The following is a 23,199-nucleotide window of genomic DNA, read 5'->3' on the forward strand; positions in this document are numbered from 1 at the left end:
GGGTTGTCCTCTCGGCGTTATTAACCTTCTAGATGATCTCGATTGCTCAACCAAAGTGGCTGGACAAGATGGTGGACAAAATCAGAAGGCCTTTCCTCTGGACTGGTGAGAGCTCTGCAGTGGGTGGAAAATGCTTGGTCAGATGGTCACTGGTCTGTAGGCCACTGGAATTCGGAGGAATGGGAATTTCTAACTTATACATCCACAACATTGCTCTTCGCTTGCGATGGCTGTGGCAGCAAGCCACAATCCCGAACAGACCTTGGGATGGCCTACCCTTCCCCTCGGACAAGCTAACACGAAGGATATTTTAGGCAAGTACAGTGATCAGCATAGGCAATGGTGATAGCTTCAAATTTTGGCACAGCATTGGCACGCTGGAATCATCCTCAAAGACGCAGCGCCCCACCTATTCGCCCACAGCAGAGGATCCAAACTAACAATAAAAGCGGCGATGACCGGAAACCACCGGATTGACTGCATCAAGCCGAATCCTACGCTCGCCGTTCTTCAGGAATACCTTTGGATATAGAACCTACTCCAAGAGGTGCACCTACAGCCCCATACTTCATATTCCATTTCTTGGAAATGGACGGTTGATGGCTCCTACTCAGCCAAGTCTGCATACCAAATGCTTTTCCAAGGACTGATCAGATCAAATTACAAGCAGCTTATCTGGGACTCTAGGACACCAGCAAAGTGTAAATTTCATGCTTGGTTAGGCATCCAAGGAAGGTGCAAACACGGCTGATATACTTCTGAAGAAAGGTTGGCCTCACACACCCATATGCAAGTTATGCAACACCCAGCAAGAAACCGCCCTGCATTTGTTTGCCCAATGCAGTTACACTCGAATGATCTGGGAGGACATAATTCAGCGTTTCAGTGTTCCCATGGACTCGCCAATCAGCACTGAACCAAACCTCGAAGACTGGTGGTTTAAATCAATCCAAAACAGGGCACCGGCCACAGCCACACAGATCTGCACCTTATTCATTTGTGCCTGGTGGAACATATGGAAGGAACGGAACAATCGCATTTTCAAAAACAAGGCTTGCAACACTTCAGTGCTACTTACGAAAATTTGTAATGAGCTCAACTCTTGGAGAACCACCGGCCTAGCTGGGGCAATGTGGATGCCACCTGATTAGAAAATAGCTTACATTACATAGACTTTTCCTTTCTTTCCTGTCTTTCTCTCTATTTTGCTTACACACCTGTAACTGCTACTGCCACTCTTGGCTCTTCCTCTTACTAAATGAAATCAGCACTGGCTGCTTTTCATAAAAAAAAACATTCTTGCCGTGCTTTCTTCTTTTTCTAGGATTGTATATATATCAAAGAGATCTCAGGGTTCTTTCTGTAAAAGGGGCTTATGGGAGAGTTCATTTGTTTGCAATAACAGGAAAATTCTTGGTTCCCCTGCATCCCGCCCCAACGCCGCGTGTGCCAGGTCGGCGGCGTAGCCCATGTGGGCCTCCCACGTGCACGCTTCCGTCTTCACCCTCTCCTCTCCTCCCCTCCGCTCTCCAGCGATGAAGGAAAAGCAGAAGCTTCCTTTCCCCTCCACCCCGATATTCTCTTTCTCTGATAATAAAAAAAGAGACTGAAATTCAAACAAGCCACCGTTCATTCCCTCGTCTTCTCGAGTTCATCCGCCGAAACCCTTGCTCCCCAGGGGATTATGGAGGTCTAGGGCTCGGAATCCACCGGAGCGACCAAGCTTGGATTGGGGAGGACGGCCAGGGATGTCGGGGCCCGTCGACCGGTCCGGGAGGCCCGGTGAGTGCCGAGCGTTGCTTCCTTCAACTGCTTGCCCTTCGCGTTTTCTCCTCGGCGCTGCCCTTTCTTCGTGGCGTTCTCGCGCATCGATTCACTACCGTTATTTGCCAGTGCTTGCGAGAGATTATGGATTGGCTGCTTCCGTGGAGTCGAACAATTACTGTAGATGATTCCTCAAAAAAGAAATTACAGTTGATAACAAGATAATTTGCTCAAGATAATCTCCATAACTGTGATTTTGCTCTTGGATTCAGGGCCTGTACGTCTCATGCCTTTCTTCTGAGTGGAGTGTCCAATAACAGTAGTACAGAAAATACCAAATTACTAATTATGAATTATTTTTTTGCATATCTTGAGGATTTTTTTAATATTTCACTAATGTGATAGCAATTAATTAACTGTGAAGCATTACTAAGTGCTCAGTTCACGTATTGCCTTCTCCTTGTCAATACTATTACCACGCCAATAATTGCCCATTTCCATTTCAGTCAGAGAAGGAATGCTGAGATAATATTTGCAGGTGCAGGTTTTGAGGGCTTCACTCGTGATGATGAGAAGGAAGAGAGCAAATCCGATGAAGATAACTCCGAAGGTGACAACAAGGCCAAAAAGGGGTCCTTCAAGAAAAGAGCGATTAGTGCCGGAAATAAATTTAGGCGCTCCTTGAAGAGGAAGAGCAAAAAGAAGAGCGGCAATCTAGCCTCAATAGAGGATATAAGGGATGTGCAAGAGCTGGAAACTGTTGAAAGATTCCGCCTATGCTTGCTTGATGGGGGCTTGTTGCCAGAACGTCATGACGATTATCACACAATGTTAAGGTACCACATCTGCTGATCTGAAAGAATATTTGGGTTTCTTCTTTGGTAGATTACCTCCATTTCCAGCAAAAAATCGCAAATAACATGCTGATTATATGTTTTAGTGTAAATTTCACCAAATTATATGGGTTTAGTATAGAGGCTGTCACAAAACTACATACATCAGAAAACTACATAGTTTTTGACAAGTTGTATAAAAAAACTACAAATTTAGGTTTTTAAAGTCCCATGGTTTGTGAAAATGCATCACTACATCTGGCTCTGGGTTACAACTAGGGCATGTTTGGTTACCTGCATCATTTTGGCCTCTTTGCATGTGTGGCCCGGTTCAGCATGCCTGAGCTAGTGCAGGCTTAAAACCATGTTCTGGGCCTAGTTTGAACAAGCATTCACACTACATTAAACTTTTTGGATCAAGGCAAGTGCTTCGTCGTGCGGGGGGTACTTGGCCACCACCTCTGCGCCGGAAAGGTTGAAGACGATCACCTTGAAGGTGTCCTCAGTCATCACCTAGCCGATCTGCGAAGCCGGCCCACCCCTGATCCATGGCTAGCCTCCTGTTGATCTCCTGGAGCTTGATCTTCGAGGTGCAGCCGGTGTTCTTCTTGACTGTTATGCAGGCAACCAAACACGCCCTTAGTCCCAAAATAGTTATTTCTGTCAAGCTGGTCTTTTTTTAGAAACCATATCTGATATTCACAGACAAGGAAAACAGTACAGTACAACAAAATATAGACAGGAAAACTAACAAGATCTCTAACTCCCTCCATCTTTTGCTAGAAAACCTGCACAAGCCTAAATCGCCTCCAGGAGACTTCACTGTGCATTAGAAACTCGCGTACAACAGCGAGACAAAGGCTTTACTGCTCGTTTACACCCCCCCCCCCCCCCCCCACACACACACACACAGAGACTACCCCACCCACCCACCCAAAAAAAGATCTGGACATCCAGACCTGTGGGACGACACCCTCACTGGCTCTATGTCGACGCTGAAGACCGTGACAGGGAAGAAGCCAGACACTGCCGGAGGGTCTCATTTCCACGCAACAATGCCTCCACCGCAATAACACCAGTGCTCTGCTTGGACACCAAAATGTACACAAAACAAGGAACAAACAACAATCGCCTATAACGTCCCAGGAGCGGGTGGCTTTTGATATGTCTTCTAATGTAGTTTTTTTAATTATAATTGGTATTTAAATCTCTTGTTTGTGATAGTTTGTACACTAAAGCTGTAGTTTGTTTCTTCTATTTTCATATATTCCTTCAAAATTAATGTTAAGAAGGAAATTCCAGTTTTGCTCATTTGTTTCAAGTTTTTTTGGATTGGTTCAATTTTATTTTTTTACACCTTCCATGTTTAGGTTCCTGAAAGCAAGAAAGTTTGATATTGAGAAAGCAAAGCATATGTGGTCAGAAATGCTTAGATGGAGGAATGCGTATGGGGTCGACAATATAGAGGTAAATCTAAAATTGGAACATACACCAAGAAAACAAGTGACGCTACTTACTTCACGTGACTTCTAAATTCTAATCTTGACCCTTGATACGTTAGGAATTTGACTACACTGAATTAAATGAAGTTAAGAAGTATTATCCACAATTTTACCATGGAGTGGATAAAGAGGGAAGGCCTGTCTATGTAGAACTAGTTGGAAAGGTTGATGCCAATAAACTAGTCAAAGTAACAACTCTTGACCGATACATAAAGTATCATGTGAAGGAGTTCGAGAGAAGTTTTCAGATGAGGTTTCCAGCTTGTTCCATAGCTGCAAAGAGGCACATAGACTCGTCTACAACTATTTTAGATGTGCAAGGGGTGGTATGTTTTCTTATGGCCAGGTTTGCTTTCAGTGAATCCAATTTTATGTGGTCATGGTAGTCAGTGACTTTGTTTCCATAATTCAGGGCTTAAAGAACTTCTCAAAAGATGCAAGGGAACTAATCATGCGACTGCAGAAGATTGACAATGATAACTATCCAGAGGTAGGTGATGCAATTATCCTGCTTTAATGATTTTCTAAATATTTACTATCTTCTGTTAATTAATAACCTTTTTCTCTATGTGCCCATTTGGTTTCTCTTTCAAATTGCATATGTAGCTAATTACTACTAATTCTGAATGTTTTTGCAGACATTGTGCCGCTTGTACATTATAAATGCTGGGCAGGGCTTCAAGATGTTATGGGGTACAATTAAATCATTTCTTGATCCACAGACTGCTTCGAAGATTCATGTAAGTATTGTAACTTTAACTGTATTTCTGCTTTCACTATCATTAGGGCACCTTTTTGTTCATTGATTGAACTCGTAAGTTTTACTGTGAGTAATGATTAGCTCATGTATCATCTCATCAAGGTTCTTGGAAGCAAGTACCAAAATAAGCTGCTTGAAATAATTGATGAAAGGTAATACCAAACTGTCAAACAATTATTCGTTACTTGCTAATTATGTGTTTGTACATACTGCTGTTCAGCTTCTGCCTAATTTGTTAGTATCATGTCCAGTGAACTGCCAGATTTTCTTGGAGGCAAATGCAGGTGTGAAGAGAGTGGAGGTTGCTCAAAATCAGACAAAGGTCCTTGGAAGGATCCTAACATAATAGAGGTTCCTCCTCGCACTCCTATTACTGGCTGTCCTGTTGTATATCACTAACATAATGTCTCTTCCATTTCTTATAGAGGGTCCTTAATGGTGAAGCAAATTATGGTCAACGAATTCTTGCCATATCAAGCACTGATGGGAATACAGTTTCTTATACTAAGCTTCATTCCTCAGCTGTAAGCACACGTTATTTGGATCATTTTGAATGACTAGATGTCTAGATCACCTTAAAATTTCATTACAAGCTTTATTTTGTTTTTTTGGATCAGAAAAAAACCAGTGATGCCTCAGCCGAATCTACATCTGATGTAGAAGATATTACGTCTCCTGATGCTCCACTGGATGCCATTGTGAACCCTGATTTGACCCTTCATGAGGCAAGTATTTTTTTTGGAAATGGAGGCATGCCCCCGGCCTCTGCATCATGACGATGCATGCAGCCATCTTATTAAAAAGTCTCGAAGTAGCACAAAGTCGTTAAAGTATTACAGCTCGCAAAAGGAGCGGGAAAATAAAAGGAAAGTACATGCTCAAGATCACAACCGGTATGGCAATGTAAAGGACAAGCTCCCTAGACTCCTATCCTATTATGCGATCACCATCCGAACCGGTTGAATATAGCCCGTGCTACCATCTCCCACTGGTTGCACTCAGTAACCAAAGGCTCCCTGGAGTGCATAGGAGTGAGTAAGGACCACGTACGGATCCACGCGGTAGCTCTGAAGATAACCTGCAAGAAAGTTAAAGTATGTTGTCTGTTAAAAATCATATCATTCCTGCAATTCCATATAGCCCATATGAGCGTACATATTCCAATCCGGATACGAGCCGCGGTAATAGTCTCAACCCCGGCTAACCACGTTCCAAACAACGATGCAATGTCAACTGGAGGACTAATGTTAAAGGCTATATGAATCATTCGCCAAAGCAATTTGGCAAGTGGGCACTCTAAGAATAAGTGTTGTATTATTTCATCATGATCACAAAAAACAACAACGTGAACTACCTACCCACCGCCTCTTTATTAAATTATCTTTCGTGAGGATCACTTGCTTGTGGACGAACCACATAAAGATTTTAATACGCAAGGGAACCTTAACCTTCCAAATATGTAGCGATCCTTCATGAGGCAAGTATATATCCGTTTTGAGCGTAACCCAGTTCAAGATATTAACCAATGCTACCACTAGAAGTACGTAAGTTTTGGCTATGTGCATCGTATGATGCAGAGGCCGGGGTTATCCCCTTCTCGGAAAAAAAAGCGCAAATTTTATGTTCAACTGGCAAAATATGATATAATTTATCATGTTCATTTTGTCTTTCAAGCTTCAACTACCCGAGACTAAGTTGTAGCAGTCTACTATCTGAAACTGTGATAATAAGTGGAGAAGTGCCTTTTGGGTTCCTGCGAGATTCTTAATTTGTGGCTTTCATTTTTTTCCATTATTTTTTCGTGGTCAGTATGCTTATTGATTAATGTAGCCTACTTGCAGCCAAAATCTTCAGGACATGCTTCAACTTCTGGTACTGCTCCTGTCGTAGAGGAAAGCGTCCCCACTGTTGTTGACAAGCTTGTGGATGATGTGTGCAACAGTCCAAGAGCCACTTCAGTGGCTTCTACCTCAGGTTTTTATGTATTGCTATCACTCTTAACGTTACCGTGACTTATGGCCATATTGTACAGAATAACTAGAAACATACTCACTGCATAATGAACCTTCTAGCACAGAACATTCTTTCAGGAGTAGAGTATGTTATTAAAAGAGCTCCACTATGATGGTTGATGAGCTTAACGGATTTATACTGACTAGTTTTGTTGCATGCTTCACCCAGGTTCATTCTCCTTGAGAAATATACGTATGGCATTGGGAGTGCTACGAACTCAGATTGTTACTTGTCTGACAGTTTTTATTATGAGCCTCTTTATGGTGATCCGTTCTGCCCCAAGCAGAATATCTGAAAGGTTCTCAAGACAGTCCATTGCCTGTGATCACAATTGTGGGGAATTTCCCCAAAATTTGGAGTTTAAGGTACCGTATGTGTTAAGACAGCTTCGTGAACTGGAGGAGAAGGTGGTTGTACTTGAAGCAAAACCATCTCAAATGCCACTTGAGAAAGAGGAAGTGCTCAATACAGCTGTTTGCCGTGTCGATGCATTGGAAGCTGAGCTGATTTCTACAAAGAAGGTACCTCCGGTTCAATATATCAAGTGCATATCCTTATTTTTTTGCGGGGGTAGTTTTATAACAATTGTTGAGGTTAGTGCCTGTAACATTTGACCCAATTTTATGATTTCCACGACAAGCATGAGAAACACCATCATGCATGCCTCTGACCATTCATTTTCCGTAGTATTTTCCTCTGTTAACATTTGTTTCTCTTCCTCTCATAGTATATGATTGCTCTCCATTGACCCTTGTTTCTCTTTCTCGCATGTCCAGGTGCTCTATGAGACATTGATAAGGCAGGACGAGCTGCTTGCATATATTGAAAAGCAGGACAAAAACAAATTCCCGGTATGTTCTCCCCTATTGTTTGTTCGTCCCCTTTTAAGCTTGGGAAGGGCGCGTTCTTGGTGCTTAGCCCTTCTAGTCCATACTGTGACTCCATCCATTAATTTGCAGAAGAAGAGGTTCTGCTTCTAAGTGCTGGAGTACGCTCTCAACTATTTATTTTCCTTCAAGACGGGTATTCTTCTTGCCAAATTGGATGCATATATTTGTAATATGTTTGTGTGTAAAGTTCTGTAAGTGTATATCACGAATAGAAGGGCAGGCGAGCATTTTGCCACGTCTTTGATGTTCCACTGCTGAGTACTTATATTGTTGATGCCTGGAACATATTTCGAGTCCAGAGAAGCAAAGTGTACAGTACAGAGTTTATAGAAATACAAAGGGTGTAGCGTACAGAATTCGCCGTGTCCGGTTGAGAAAGACCTTTTCTTCTCGTCCATCTAATTTTGTTGTTGAGCGTTGAATTTGGTGGCCTGAAGAACACCGGCATCGATGCAGCTCCAATGTTAGTGATCGCGTTGATCCGTCGGAGTCTTGAGACGAAAGCAGCCCAACTTGAGACGGCGGCGTATGTGATTCTAGCTGGACCTGGGAGTACGTTACTCACCTACGCCGTCCGTTGTTAGCCGTATTGTAGTGGGAATGGGACGCTGGCTCGTAAGTCGTGCCGTCGTACAGCGGCCGGTGGTGGCGTCCGTTTTGCCCGTGGGAAAAGTTGGATGCGTCTCGTCTCGAGAGAGCATCGTGTTCTTGTGCCAGTGTAGTGTACTCCTTCCCTTTGGAAATACTTGTCTTAGAAATTGTTGTATCTAGAACTAAAACACTTGAGAGTTGGAGACGTCTCTCGGACCAAATCATGAGGCAGGAAAAAACTTTGTACTGTTTCGCTTCTGTGATTATGTCATCCATCTCTTGACCTAACAAATTGGTGCAAATGAAAATACTCCTACTCTGCTAAAAAGGGGACTCTGCATGCAACTATGCAAGCCAACGGCAGACACCGATCCAATGCGATTCTGGTTTGACTGCATGCCTGTTTGCTATCAGCCCGCTGACGAGTGTGCGTTTCCTCGGTGCATATTCCGCCATGAGCACAGTGGATGGCCGGAGGTAGAGCCACCCGGTTGTGCTGCCCGGGGACACCATCATCGTGCACGTATGGCGTCAGACAGGCCAATCAGGGCACAGGCGCAGCAGCCACACGACCGTCCCCGTCTCGTCGAGCGGGCGATTGGTTGATTTGCTCGGCTTGGTTCCAGTGGAGCGCAGGTGGCTCGTAGGATTTGACCCGCCCGATTCTGCCACTTCGCGCCCAAATTGCAGCGACAGGAGGTATTGCCTCTTCCACATTCGACGCTTCCAAATCGAGCTCGCCGTGCCCTTTCCCTGTTCGGGCGTCACGCTTTGACCGGAGACGTCACGGGTGGCCGTCGGGAAGGCGGCCGGCAGTGCGACGTGTACGAACGAGCTGGTTTACATGCACAGGTCACATGCAACACGTGAGTAGTTCGAGATACGACATCCCCACTTGGGATTTAGGGACCGTTTGGTTTTCAGCTACACCTTATCACACCTCAAGTTATGCAAATTTGATCAAGTCAGAGCATCTATAGCTTGACAAATCCGATTCTGCCCGTAAACGTGACCGGGCGCGTCTGTGGACAGTGACCGGTCACGTCTCAAATTAGCTATTCTGTATCCGAATCTCTCATATTTCTATTCCCAGATCCATAGAAAAGCATGCAAAAGAAATCTTACGTACTACATAATACATACTATCCTAGCTAATCTTTGTCGTTGGAGATGTCCACAACGTCAATGTCGGGCGCTGGGTGGACGAGCGCATAGGAGGGCCCCGGCTCCTCCTCCTCCTGCTCGACCTCATTCATGTAGGCGAACATCTCCTCCTCCCCTATGGTGTGCTGCACTTCCATCTCCTGCCGGCGGCGGCATCTCACCTCCGCATCTGACTCTGAGCGGAGGGAATCTCGGATGGCCTTCTGATTTGCCTATAGATCCGCGTCCCCCACATCCTCCTCCGGCTCCTCCTCCTCCTCCTCAACCTCCAACTCCTCCTCCGGATCCACTGCATACGGAGGTAGCTTCGTGGCGATCCGGGCTTCGCGCCTTGTCTGGATCTGCTCAAGGAGCTACAGCAGGCGCTCCGGCATTAGAACTGGGTGGCTCCTTATCCGATGGTGTGGGGGCATGGCTACTAAGTGGTGGTGGACGAGGAGTGGAAAGTGACGGCGGCGACGGACGTGCGGAGGAAAATGTGGACGGGTAGGGTTTCGGTGCCGGCGGTCGGCTTAAATAGCCAGGCTAGGAATTACATGGCCCGCCAGAGCGGCGCCACACGGCGACATCGGTCCGACGGAGGAGATGAGCTTCAGACCATCGGCTTTTTGGACAATTCCGCGTGGGACCCCGACGTCAGTCCACGTGGCAGGCGCGCCCAGACGCCCCCATATCTGCCCCATATTTGAGCTGGATATGACGGGTGCCGGTCAGTTCGGCGTTTGAGACCCGTTTGAGGCGTCCGGCTGGGTCGAAATTTTGTGACAGGTCAGTCCCCCAGATGTTTGAGGCGGGTTTGAGATGCCCCGCTGTAGATGCTCTTAGCCAAAGAAGTATTTTATTAGCAATATGTCCCACATGTTATTCACACAAAAAGTGTGGCAAAATCCCTAAGGCAAGCCACAGTGTGACTAAAACTTTGAGCATCCAAAATAATAAGGCAAGTGTGGCAAAAATAATGTGATAACATATGGTAAAGATAGTCACAAACCAAACAGGCTTGTAGTGCACCTGTACTTGTGATGCTAACGATGCACCAGATACATTCCCGCAGTTGTATGGTATTTTCTTTTCTCAAACAGTCTGGTCCAAACATTTGCCAGAATTCTTGCAGTACAGTTCCCCCACACAAGGTCACTTTTCTCGGCGAGGAACCTTTACAAAGTTAATTACAGTAGTTTGCATGGCTGCTAGCGCATGATGCAAATCTCTGTCAACTAGGGAATTGACGTGACACGCGAAGGAAAAGAGGAACATGCTAAAAACCATCCGTTTCCAGTGGGCATGACTGTAGCCCACTTGTTTTTCTCCTACTAGAGCAGTGTAGTGAAGGGAACGGGAGGACACCAGCTGAATGGAGCACTTGCATATTCACCACACCGAGCTGTCAAAACAGAAACATACTTATATAATCGGGTGTCCCCTAGATTCAGATTCTGAAACCGGCATCGGCACAAGATCGAGAGTTGTTGCATGTCTTGCTCACAGATCTCATGTACCTGGACTTGATATGTGGAGGTCGTGACGTTGTGGCTGTAATGACAGGCCCTGCTGATGGTCCAGCTTAACTGCCAGTGGTGACAGAATACATGAATGGAAGGAAATTGACGCTAAAATGTTCTGATGCTTTTCAAGTGGCCAAGGACTGTGGTAGCCTACTGCTAGGATGCCTGATGTCACGATTCACGAATAAAGGAAGTGGAGTATTTTGAATTGTACTTTGGACATATGCTCCTCAGCTCTGAGGTCATGAAACATACATAGACTTCTTTTTTTGTGCAAATGTCATGAAACATGCATAGACTTTTTCTTGCGCAGATGAAACAAACATATACTGAATGGCCGGTTAGCCTATGCAACTGAGGGAAGAGCTTGTGAGAACATCTCTAACACCGTCCATCAAAATAGACACGCAAAACATCCATGGACACGTCTTGATGTGTCCGCGAACAACGCTAGCAAGAGACGGACGGCCATCCAACGGTGTCCCACGTCTTGCTCTTGAACGGACGTGGGTAGGTCCGTGTCCCACCTCCGACGCTTTCTCACCGAAGTCTGCTGCCTAGCCACCGACATAGGTGAGGTCGATGATTGACGTGGATGGTCTGACCTCGTGGTCATTGCTGTCTGACGAGAACGATGTGGAGCTGCCGACCTTGGCAGCGTTCTTGTTTGCCTAAACCGCGATCTGTTCAACGGAAGGTCGCGCTCCACCTTCATGACGCTAAGATGTCAACGCTTGCGGCATATGGTGCGGGCGCTACGCACAAACTCGTATAGCGCCGACTGCTCATTGACGCAACCCAGATTCTTCATGATCATGGCGACGGGGGCCTGCTCACCGAAGGTATGTCCCTCTACGGGCATGTGCTACTTGAGGAGCTGCAGATTGTACCGATGCTCCTCCTGCAACATCCAAAACGCAGAAATCGACTTCGCAGCGGCGGACCGGAGCAGGTGCCTTGACCGCCGCACCGGTGTGAATGATGTGCCATTCGGCCGGCATGTGCCAGTGACCAATCACGTCCGCTCTGAATCGACATGAATGCGGCTTGGAGTGGAGTAGCGGTTGGAATGGAAAGAGATAAATGATTTTGTGTGGGTCTATGGTGCTGGAGCCCATAAACCTCCTTCAGATTTGCCTCGGGTTGGGAGAATTCGGACGTGCCCTATTTGTGAATGTTTGATGGACAATGTTGGAAGGCATAAAGTGTCTCAACAATTCAGACATTTACGAATGGTTCAATGTATAGTGTTAGAGATGCCCTGAAAAGCTTGTCTAAGGGGAGAAACACAGCCTGGTCAAGAATTTCACCGTTAACACTTTTTGACGCAATATTGTGGCCAAGCACGAGACGAACAAAAAAGAATGAAACAAAAAGAAAGAAAAAACAATGAGAGCTGACACAGCCAATGATTTGCTACAGACCACCGTGATGCACAATCGAAACACTTTCACTCAATGAGGCAACCTCTGTGGGGCTATCTCACAATCTTATATCGTTCAACCTATAGAAATTATAGGATAGCTGAATATTGTGTTGTTCTATGTTGTTGTATTGATCTGACCCTCGTAGGGGTATATATAAAAATACAACGTGAACGAAATTTGGAGTAGAAGACAAGTCATAGTTTGCTTAAGCTATCCTATCTCTATCTCTTTATCTCTACACAATTGTACTTCTAACATTCCCCCTCAGTCATAGCGGGAGTGGAGCGCACGACTGCGACTGGATTTGAAGTCTCACGCTTCTGCCGTCTTCTCCGCTGCGCCATCATCACTGTAACTCTGATGGCTGAGGGGTCGGCACCTAGGGCGGTGACTGCGTCCCTTCTGATCCCTTCCATGTCTTCTCCTCTATTCCCTCCCGCAGTCATAGCGGGAGTGTCGTGGACGCAAGTGACGACGCGGATACTGTTGACTGGAGTTGTTGCCGATGAGTTGTTGTAGACTAGCCATCAATGTCGATGTCGAGGTACCCGATCATGATGATGTAGCCGTGGTCGAGGTAGTCGTGGTCGATGGTGTAGTCGTCATGAATGATGAAGCCGCACAAAGTTGGAGGCGCAAAAAATTGCTCTATGTTGTAGATAACGGAGTTGCAGTCGTGGACGATGCACCTTGCGGATGTCAGAGGGTGTCGTCGGCGATGAGTCCACCGGTTTTGCCAGGACCAAAGGAAATCCATTGAACACACATCGGTTTTGCCAGAACCGTGTGGCCATGTTGGGGTCGTCACTATAGTGACGCCGTGTTGATGCAGTTGTACCGTCGTGGATGACGCGGTCGATGCGTCGTCGTGACACAGTCATTGTCGTCATCGAGATTGCGTCTTGCAGAAAAGTCTGTCAGAGGATGCTAAGTGTTCATCTTGTGGACGAGGCGGCGGCGGTGTATTGACAATGATGGTGATGAAGACCACGTTGATGAAGACGATGAAGTTATGCTTGGTGTTGGCAGGAAGAACTTGCTGATGATACGCGGTTGTCCGGGATGCCAATGCAGATCGCGAGAGTATTCGCTTGATGCAGGCTTCCCTGGCCTGAAGTCGATGCTACGGTTCGATTAGATCGAACTCACCGCCACCAGATCGGATAGCTGCCGTCGTGCGTGCGCATGGGTGCCGCTGCGGACCGGGCGAGTAGCCGGTCTTGCCGCAGTCCGGATGCGCGTGTGGCGTCTACTGATGAACGATGGCTAGAAGCCCGTCGTGCCCTGCAACTTGCAGAGGAAGATCCGTGCATCCATCTATGAAGATTTCTTGCCGGATAAGAGGGTCGTAGAATTTATTTGGTGGCTAATGAAAAAACTGATCTAATGGAATTTCTACTTTGAAGAATTTATCTAATCTAATCTACGGAACCAATCTGATCTTTGATCGATTGGCCACCGCGCTCCCGAGGAGAGGAGATTAATCTCTCCGGGGGCGGCGCGTTGGGAAAGTGGTGGAAAGTTCTAGGATCGGCGTCGTGAGACTAACCGCTCTAATACCATGTAGAAATTATAGGATGGCTGAATATTGTGTTGTTCTATGTTGTTGTATTGATCTGACCTTTATAGAGGTATATATAAGAGTACAACGTGAACGAAACTTGGAGTAGAAGACAAGTCATAGTTTGCTTAAATTATCCTATCTCTATCTCTATCTCTACACAATTGTACTTCTAACAACCGTGTATTTGATTCGGTTGTTGCTTTATATAAAATAGGGCGAAAGCTTGTTTCGAGAGGCAGCCCCACCACCGCTGTCGGCAGAGCAGGCTTTGCTCGTCGGTGTCAGCGGTGAGATAATGACCGGAGGAACTACCTTTAAATTTCTCATTGTATCTTTTTTCTTAATGTACTTTAAAAACAAACAGCCCCTCTCTTGAAATTTAATACTCCTACTGTAATTTCTTTATCACTACTTAGCAAGTTCAGACTTTAATCATCGCATTTCCTTAACATAATATTCCCTGTACATTCATGTATTCATCTATTATTTTACATCGGAGAACCGTCAGAAAGATATTCAGAGCCCCTAGAACCTAATTATATATTATACTGCGCATGCATAAGCATAAAGTCGTAAAATATTCCCGGTAATTGTGAGCCAACAGAATGTGTGGAAACCAGAAAACTAGGACCGCGTAATCAGATTCATTCAAGAACGGCTTAGCCCCAAGGGCCGTTATACACTGGTCAAAAAGAGAATGAAATGGAGGGAGCAGGTGCCTTTGAATATATTCATAGCACCCGCGTAACACTACAAAATTTCAAATATGCATCGAGAAGCTTTGCTTGTACTATCGCCAATTGATCCGAGCACTACAGTGGAATCACAAAAAGAACACCAACCTCTAACTTGCACTAACCCAAAGCATTTATAAAAAGACGACGCATATACTTTTTCACATGCTCTTGCCATTTTGGTATCTTTTATGTGCCAAGTTGGTACAAGTACCGATAAATAGCAGGATCCTGTTTCGGATTAGTATATTTTGTGACAATTGTGCTGAGTTATGTCCAACAAGTTGTTTACCAATGACTGAAGAATATAAACTTCCTACCTATGATCGTCATCAATTCAATTACAATCGAATAGGTTTAAGTTGATTACCAATTTACAAAGGGAGATTACACAATTCAAACTATTAGGAATTTGACTGAAAGTAAAACAGGCGAAGATAAATCGCTGAATTGAAGATCGGTTATGATTATTAAACTTGTTTTTTCCCTGTTTGCTATGAAAAACTCTAATGATTCTTTAAGAATAACTATAAAGAAGAAATAAGTACATGTTATTTTGCGACTAGATTTTATTATTATTTATGCTTCTTGTTAAACACTACTTCTTTTGTAATGTGTCCGGATTACAAAAATCAAGTTCAAATGCCCCCCCCCCCCTCCCTCTCTCTCTAGCTTAAGGTTTAAATATTCCAGTATGTATTATGGTTCGCTTCTATGCAATTAGGTAAGTTTAATGTCATATATCTATTGTTAATAAAAGTTGCAACGCAAAATTTGAGGAAACTATATGTTTATCCGTGACCGAAGGATATACAATTTTACCCATGACCGTCATGAATTGATTTATAATCAGGTTTAACTTGGTTACCAATCTACATAATGGGAGATCACACGGTTCAAACAATTATGAATTCAACTGAAAGTAAAATAGGTGAAGATAAATCTCCAAATTCAAGCACGTTTACCAACTACTAAACTTAGACTTTTTTCCCTTTACTATGAAAATCTAATGGTTTTTTACTAATAAATATAAAGAAAAATAAATCACTTGAACTTATTTTTGCGACTACATTTATTATTATTTATATTTCTTTTTGCACATTAATTCTTTTGTAATTGTCGACGTTCTGGGAACGGGGGTCCCCAGACTTGTCTGCCTGCGGTCCACGGCGTGGCTCTGCAAGCGGGCCCGTACGGCTCATCTTCACCAACAAGGACTCAAGACCCTCGCGAGGGGTCAAGCCTCGCGAGGCGGACGACGCAAGACCTCCTCAGGAGCGGCCTCACCAGGCTGGTTCACGAGGGACGGAGAGATCAAGGCAAGGCAAACCTCGTGAGGTTCCAATGAGGTGAGCCATGACGACCAAGGCCAGGCGGGCGCCAGCGCGCACAATGTCCTTATTTTCTCTTTGGTGCTAAGGAGGCAAGCACGGACGAGGAGTACCGAGGCGTCAAGCAAAGGTTTCCATATCGGTGCAACATGACCAAGACTAGGAGGGAGGCAAGACGGAGGTCACCATGGAGCCTAAGACGGCGTCACCACCAGAGCCTTTGGCAGGCGAAGACTATTTTTGTCAGGATAAGCTGTACTAGCTATCCCCTTTCAAATTGGTCGTTTTTGGCTCCCTTCCCGCTCAATATTTAGGAAGAGGACCAGGGCCTCTATAAATAGGACTAGCCACCACCATAGCTAGGCATCTCATCAGATCGGGGAGACAAAGGCCTACCACCCCCAAATCCACCAAGCACAAGAACACTTCTCCGCAGGAGGCTGTTCTTCCCCGTGTACTATTCATCCTCAACTCAAGAGGCAATCCACCACCACCACACTGGAGTAGGGTATTACACCACAACGGTGGCCCGAACCAATATAAATCTTGTGTCTCGTGTGTTGTGAGTTCGTGTGCTTAGCCTAGAGATCGCGAAGTGTTTGAGGGCATGATCAGTGAGGGAGAGATCTTCGCGCGCACCCCATTGCTCGAACCTTAAGGGTTTTGCCGGAACTCGAAATCCGACATTTGGCGCGCCAGGTAGGGGTGCGCCGGAGCTTTCCCTCTGTTGGTCCGCGCTCCACCATCTTCGCGCTCGCTCCCAACGGCTGGCGCAACTTTTCCGGCTGGATCTGCGGGCGCCCACGGCGGCGCCTAGGGGCTCCGGGCCCTTGCTCCCGCCCTGCGGCGGGTGCAGTGGCCGCCCAAGTTCAGGCCGGAGATGTCGCCCCGTTACGATGGTGCGGCGGATCCGGCGGCCTTCCTGCTGGCATACGAGGAGGCCGTTCTGGAGGCCGGGGGCGACGACAAGATCATGGCCGACTGGTTCCCAATGGCCCTCGCTGGTGTGCCACACGCCTGGCTCCTCCATCTGCCGAAATCGTCTGTGGCCACCTGGCAGGAGCTACGAGGCCTCTTCATCACGTGCTTCGGGGAACCGGCGGCCCCCATCATCGCAACTCTTCTCGGCGGCTCGCAGGCACCACCCTCGGGCCGTCACGTCAAGCCGTTCTTCCGCCAGATCGGGGCAGCCTCCACGTGGCAGGGGCTCCCCCGGGGTGGGCGGCGCCAAAGGCCGACCTGGTCTTCGACTTAGGAGATCACCCGATCAACACTATCGGTTTGGGCGTGCTTCCGATGCTCTGCACGCCGACCATCTGCGGGGTAGCCGTCACCAAGACCCTCATCGACGGTGGCGCTGGCCTCAACATGCTCTCTGTGGAGGCCTCCAGTCTCCTCCACGTACCGCTTGAGCGGCTCCTCCCCAGCCGGTCCTTCTCCGGAGTCGGCGGCGGCTCCTCCAACCCCTTGGGGCAGATCCGTCTTCCCGTAACCTTCGGCATGCGCAACAACTACCGCATCGAGCTAATCGACTTCGACATCGCCCACATCAGTATGCCGCACAACACCATCCTTGGGTACCCGGCGCTGGCCCAGTTCAAGGCGGCAACTCACCCTGCTTACAACCTCATGAAGATGCCAGGAAGCGAGGGCGTCCTCACTGTGACCGGAGACACCAAGGAAGCTGTGGCGGCCCTCAAGCTAGCCTTCAGGGCCACGACGGCAGCTTGCCCGGCCGACAAGGCAGAGCCCAGGGTCAAGGGGGCTGCAACGACCAAGAAGAAGCAGTTGTTTACCCAGGACAAGGCCGAAACAAAGCAGGTGCCAGTCGATGAAGACGGGTCCTCAGGAGCCACTTTATCATAGGCGCCGACCTTGCCCCCGATCAAGAAAAGGAGTTGGTGGACTTCCTGCGAGCGAACAAGGAAGTATTCACCTGGGAGCCCAAGAAGCTAGTTGGGGTCCCGAGAGGAGTAATTGAACATCATATGAGGGTGTCAGGACCCCGATTCCAAGTCACATTGATCTAGCCGGTAACACCTCATATCACATTGCGGCCTCACGCACGGTATCCCCACGGGTGTCGCCTTACCATGGCCCGGGACCGTTTGTGCCTTTTGGCTCACGTATATGATAGTGTCGCTAGCATCCATATGACAGAGAACCCGGGCCGACATGGCTAGTCGTGAACCCAAAGCGGCACAGACCTATGGAGACAGGCATACATGAATCACATCGAGCATGTCGGTCATCAGCGTGTGAATCCGGGCTGTAGCACTGGGCTAACAGGACTCCGGGGAACCCGGGTTGTAGCAGGCTAGGCAGGACTCCGGATGTCACCGCGTGACATTTCCCCCAAGGGGCAAACATAGGAACGAAGTGAAACACATGCCGGCCAGTCAAGTGTCTTGAGCAGTAGTGCTGGGCTAGCAGGACTCCGGTGAACCGGGCTGTAGCGGACTACTATGGCTCGAGGAGCACTAGACTACATTTCCCCATAAGAGAGGCTGCCAAGGATAAACAACTAGATTGTTGGATCCCACACATACCAAGCATTTCAATCATACACACAATATGCTCGATATGTGCAAATACAACATGGCATCACAACAAAACTCTACAACTCAAGTACTTTATTTAAAGGCTCCAGAGAGCCATACATAACATGTTCATACAGGTAGGGGTCACATGACCCGACACTCAAGTCATACAAGCATACAAGCACATGCGGAAGCAAATAGTCTGAGTACAGACACTAGAAAGAAAGAAGGCTTCTCGAAGCCTGTCTATCTACGTAGGGCCCTCCATGGCCAGGATCACCACCTGGGTGGCAAGTTACTCATCGACGTCGAGGTCTACATAAAACCCATCGGAGGGGGCGGTGTTGTCGTCTGAAAATAGTAATTAAAGCAAACATGAGTACAAAGGTACTCAGCAAGTCTTACAACAGAACCTACTATACATGCTCATTCTCAAGAAGGTGGTGGAGTTATTGCAGCAAGCCAGCTTTGACTCTTGGCTAAGCTATCCTACGAGACACCACTAGTAAATAGTTTTCGCACACGAGTCCACTAAATCACCAACACAATACTCCACCGGGGATCCTCCCTCGTCATCCTACGAGAGGGCCATCCTTGGTACTCACACTTATCTTGAGTCTTTTAGTAGTAACCATTAACTTGTCTATGAACTGTATAGGCAACTAAGTAGTCCTCTACCGTGGACGCGGCTATTCGAATAGATGATGTTAACCCTGCAGGGGTGTACTTCTTCATACACGCTCTCACCACTTACCGTCGTTTACATGACATGTACTCGGCAACCTTCAAGCGGAAGCCCAACAAGGGTGTCGGCCACGGCCTACCTAAACACTCAAGTCTCTAGTCCAGGTTTATCGCCTATCCAGGTTCCATCCGCAGGGAGTCCAGCCGAGGTTTCCACATACGTCCCCGAACGATGTGAACATGGTCCCAAGACGCCTAACGGGCGCCCGGCATACCCGGCCACGGTGTATCTACCGCATCATAGCCCACCCCCAGGGTCAGCGCTACGCACGACCGTCAACACATAACCTACAAACACCAGAAACTAGTTGCAACTCCTGGACAGAGTACTAGGGTGATTAAGAAGCCGAGAGAGTCCATTGGTTTCGGGCCCAATGTATGGTAGTAGCTGATTCTTAAATCACACATACAGATCTCAGTTCTTAGGGACGGCCTCAATGAAACAACCCACCATGTACTCCTACAAGGCCTCTCATCGATACCTTTACCAAATCATGTTCAACACACCCCTCACATTACCGACATAATCATTTCACTCTAGCCCATCACCCAGATGCACCAGACCTGACTCAACTCTAAGCATAGCAGGTATAGCAAGGTAGGAAACACATACATGGCTCAATCAACTCCTACACATGCTAGTGGGTGAGGGAGTCCTAGATTAGAGGGTGTCCGGATAGCCGGACTATACCTTCAGCCGGACTCCTGGACTATGAAGATACAAGATTGAAGACTTCGTCCCGTGTCCAGAAGGGACTTTCCTTGGCGTGGAAGGCAAGCTTGGCGATACGGATATGTAGATCTCCTACCATTGTAACCGACTCTGTGTAACCCTAACCCTCTCCGGTGTCTATATAAACCGGAGGGTTTTAGTCCGTAGGACAACAATCACAACATACAATCATACCATAGGGTAGCTTCTAGGGTTTAGCCTCTCTGATCTCATGGTAGATCTACTCTTGTACTACCCATATCATCAATATTAATCAAGCAGGACGTATGGTTTTACCTCCATCAAGAGGGCCCGAACCTGGGTACAACTTCGTGTCCCTTGCCTCCTGTTACCATCCGGCCTAGACGCACGGTTCAGGACCCCCTACCCGAGATCCGCCGGTTTTGACACCGACATTGGTGCTTTCATTGAGAGTTCCTCCGTGTCATCGCCGTTAGGCTTGATGGCTCCTACTATCATCAATAGTGATGCGGTCCAGGGTGAGACTTTTCTCCCCGGACAGATCTCTGTCTTCGGCGGCTTCGCACTGCGGGCTAATTTGCTTGGCCATCTGGAGCAGATTGAAAGCTACGCCCCTGGCCATCAGGTCAGATTTGGAAGTTTGAACTACACGGCCGACATCCGCGGAGACTTGATCTTCGACGGATTCGAGCCACAGCCAGGCGCGCCGCACTGTCACGATGGGCATGACCTAGCTCTGCTGCCGAACAGTATCCCGGAGGCCGCACCCGCACCAGCTTCGACCCTTAGCTCGGAGCCAATTGCGCCAATCGAGGACGGATGGCTAGACACCGCCTCGGGGGCCGCAGTCTCAACGGCGATCGAGCCGAACACCAACCTCATCCTCTGCAAAGCCCGTGACTCCAAGGTGCCGGACTCTTTTCTGGACTCCGAACCTTCCGCGCCCCTGCCAATCAAATTCGATCGGGCACCGATCATGGAGTTTACTACTGCAAATATCTTTCAGCACTCGCCCTTTGGCGACCTTATGAAATCACTAAAGTCTCTCTCTTTGTCAAGAGATCCATGGCCGGATTATGGCCAGCGGGATTGGGATGCGGAAGACGAAGAAATTCGACGCCCACCCACCACCCACTTCGTAGCCACTGTCGATGATTTAACCGACATGCTCGACTTCGACTTTGAAGACATCGACGGTATGGACGACGATGCGGGAGGCGAAGAAGAACCACCGCCCACAGGGCGCTGGACGTCCACCTCATCATATGAGTATACATGGTGGACGCACCAAAAGATGACGACGAGGAGCGGAAGGACGCACCGAAGGCTTGTTCCCTCGAGAAGCAGTCAAAGCGGCGACGCAAGTGCCGCCCCAAATCCCGCCTCGATAGAAATAACGATCACACAAACCCAGCGCTGGAGCAGGGCGAACCGCTGCCAGACAACGGCAATCCGGATAATCAAACCGAACAAACAAATTCTATCAAGGATAATAGTCCGGATGACATAACGCTGGACAGGCACCCGGAGCAGCAGAATGCCTGTAAAAGGCTTGTTGCCTCCGCGAGGAGTCTTAAAAAGCAGAAGCAAAGGCTCAAGGCTGCGCAAGACACACTCCAAATCAGATGGAGTAAAATACTCAACACAACAGCGAGGTACGACGACAATCGCCCCTCCAAGAGCTACCCAAAGCGGAAGCTGCTACCTGAATTCGATGAGGAGGCCTCAGACCCCCCACAACCAAATATCAAAGCAGCCACCTGGCCGGATAGACGACCCCACTGCAAACACAGAGCGGCAAACAATGCCACTCACAATACAACACGCGACCCATGCGAGGGCTCGCACCCAAAGGACGGCGCAACAAGATCCATCTATGGACCACACAAGCGCGCCCCAGCCTACAATGCAACACAACAAACATCCGAACAACACGGTACACCCAGATACAGGGGTGCCGCACACCCCCTATGTTTCACCGATGAGGTGCTGGACCATGAATTTCCAGAGGGATTCAAACCCATAAACATAGAGACATACGACGGAACAACAGACCCTGGGGTATGGATTGAGGACTATATCCTTAATATCCATATGGCTCGAGGAGATGATCTCCACGCCATCAAGTACTTACCCCTCAAGCTCAAAGGGCCAGCTCGTCACTGGCTTAAAGGCCTCCCCGAAAGCTCCATTGGAAGTTGGGAAGAGCTCGAAGACGCCTTTCAGGCAAATTTTCAAGGGACTTATGTCCGACCTCCGGATGCGGATGATTTGAGTCATATAACTCAACAGCCCGGAGAGTCAGCCCGAAAACTTTGGAACATGTTTCTTACTAAAAAGAACCAGATTGTCGACTGTCCGGACGCCGAAGCCTTGGCAGATTTTAAGCATAGCGTCCGTGACGAATGGCTCGCCAGATACCTCGGCCAAGATAAGTCGAGAACGATGGCCGCATTAACAAGCCTCATGACCCGCTTTTGCGTGGGTGAGGACAGCTGGCTAGCCAGATGCAGCACCAGCGACCCCAGTACATCTGAAGTTAGAGATGGAAACGGGAAATCACGGCGCAAGAGCAATAACAAACGCCGGAATAAAGAAGACAACACGAAGGGCACGGCAGTAAACGCCGGATTCAAAAGCTCTCGGCCAGGTCAGCAAAAGCCGCCCTCTAAAGGCACCAGGGACGAACTGTCCAGCCTAAACAAAATTCTGGACCAAGTATGTCAGATCCATAGTACCCCTGGTAAACCTGCTAATCATACCCATAGAGAATGTTGGGTCTTCAAGCAGTCCGGCAAGCTTAACGCCGTACACAAGGGGGAGGATACACCAAGCGAAGACGAGGACGAGCCTCCCAAGCAAGACACTGAGGAACAAAAGAAATTCCCACCAGAAGTCAAACAGTAAACGTGTTACACGTGATCAAGGGAAAAAACAACGCGGCACTCCCAGGAAAATATACCCAAGCGCCCGTCACCGCGAAGTCCTGCCACTGGTCATCTCAACCGATCACTTTCGACCATCGCGATTACTCAGCAAGTATCCGGCGTGCAGGATGGGCTGCCCTGGTATTAGACCCAGAAATTGGCGGATATCACTTCACACGAGTCTTGATGGACGGTGGCAGCAATCTAAACCTAATA

The 23,199-nt window shown here is 47.7% G+C and overlaps 1 protein-coding gene across 6 annotated transcripts; it reads left to right on the forward strand.

Annotated features, from left to right (window-relative positions):
* Nucleotides 1–1,501: 1,501 nt before the first annotated feature.
* Nucleotides 1,502–8,118, forward strand: LOC125544423 (phosphatidylinositol/phosphatidylcholine transfer protein SFH8-like). 6 transcript variants are annotated; one of them, XM_087547392.1, is made up of 14 exons: nucleotides 1,502–1,782; nucleotides 2,303–2,600; nucleotides 3,968–4,064; nucleotides 4,159–4,425; nucleotides 4,512–4,589; nucleotides 4,738–4,839; nucleotides 4,941–5,011; nucleotides 5,099–5,210; nucleotides 5,285–5,383; nucleotides 5,477–5,584; nucleotides 6,701–6,833; nucleotides 7,041–7,393; nucleotides 7,649–7,723; nucleotides 7,832–8,118. In XM_087547392.1, the coding sequence occupies exons 1-14, from the start codon at nucleotides 1,749–1,751 to the stop codon at nucleotides 7,850–7,852; spliced, it is 1,848 nt and encodes a 615-aa protein (XP_087403518.1). In that variant the 5' UTR covers nucleotides 1,502–1,748; the 3' UTR covers nucleotides 7,853–8,118. The 6 variants fall into 6 exon arrangements, with proteins under 6 accessions (XP_087403518.1, XP_087403520.1, XP_048564073.1 ...); XM_087547394.1 differs by having other exon boundaries at nucleotides 5,111–5,210; XM_048708116.1 differs by having other exon boundaries at nucleotides 4,962–5,011.
* The last annotated feature ends 15,081 nt before the right edge of the window (nucleotides 8,119–23,199 follow it).

The sequence above is a fragment of the Triticum urartu genome, chromosome 3A (genome assembly GCF_056163025.1).
Source record: "Triticum urartu cultivar PI428250 chromosome 3A, HENAU_Tu73, whole genome shotgun sequence".
Lineage (NCBI taxonomy): Eukaryota > Viridiplantae > Streptophyta > Magnoliopsida > Poales > Poaceae > Triticum > Triticum urartu.

Coding starts and splice junctions, on each gene's coding strand:
- LOC125544423 (XM_087547392.1), top strand. CDS start 1,749: ATGTCGGGGCCCGTCGACCGGTCCGGGAGGCCCG. Junction 4,840..4,940: donor AGACTGCTTCGAAGATTCAT/GTAAGTATTGTA, acceptor AGTAATGATTAG/CTCATGTATCATCTCATCAA. Junction 5,012..5,098: donor CTTGAAATAATTGATGAAAG/GTAATACCAAAC, acceptor CTAATTTGTTAG/TATCATGTCCAGTGAACTGC.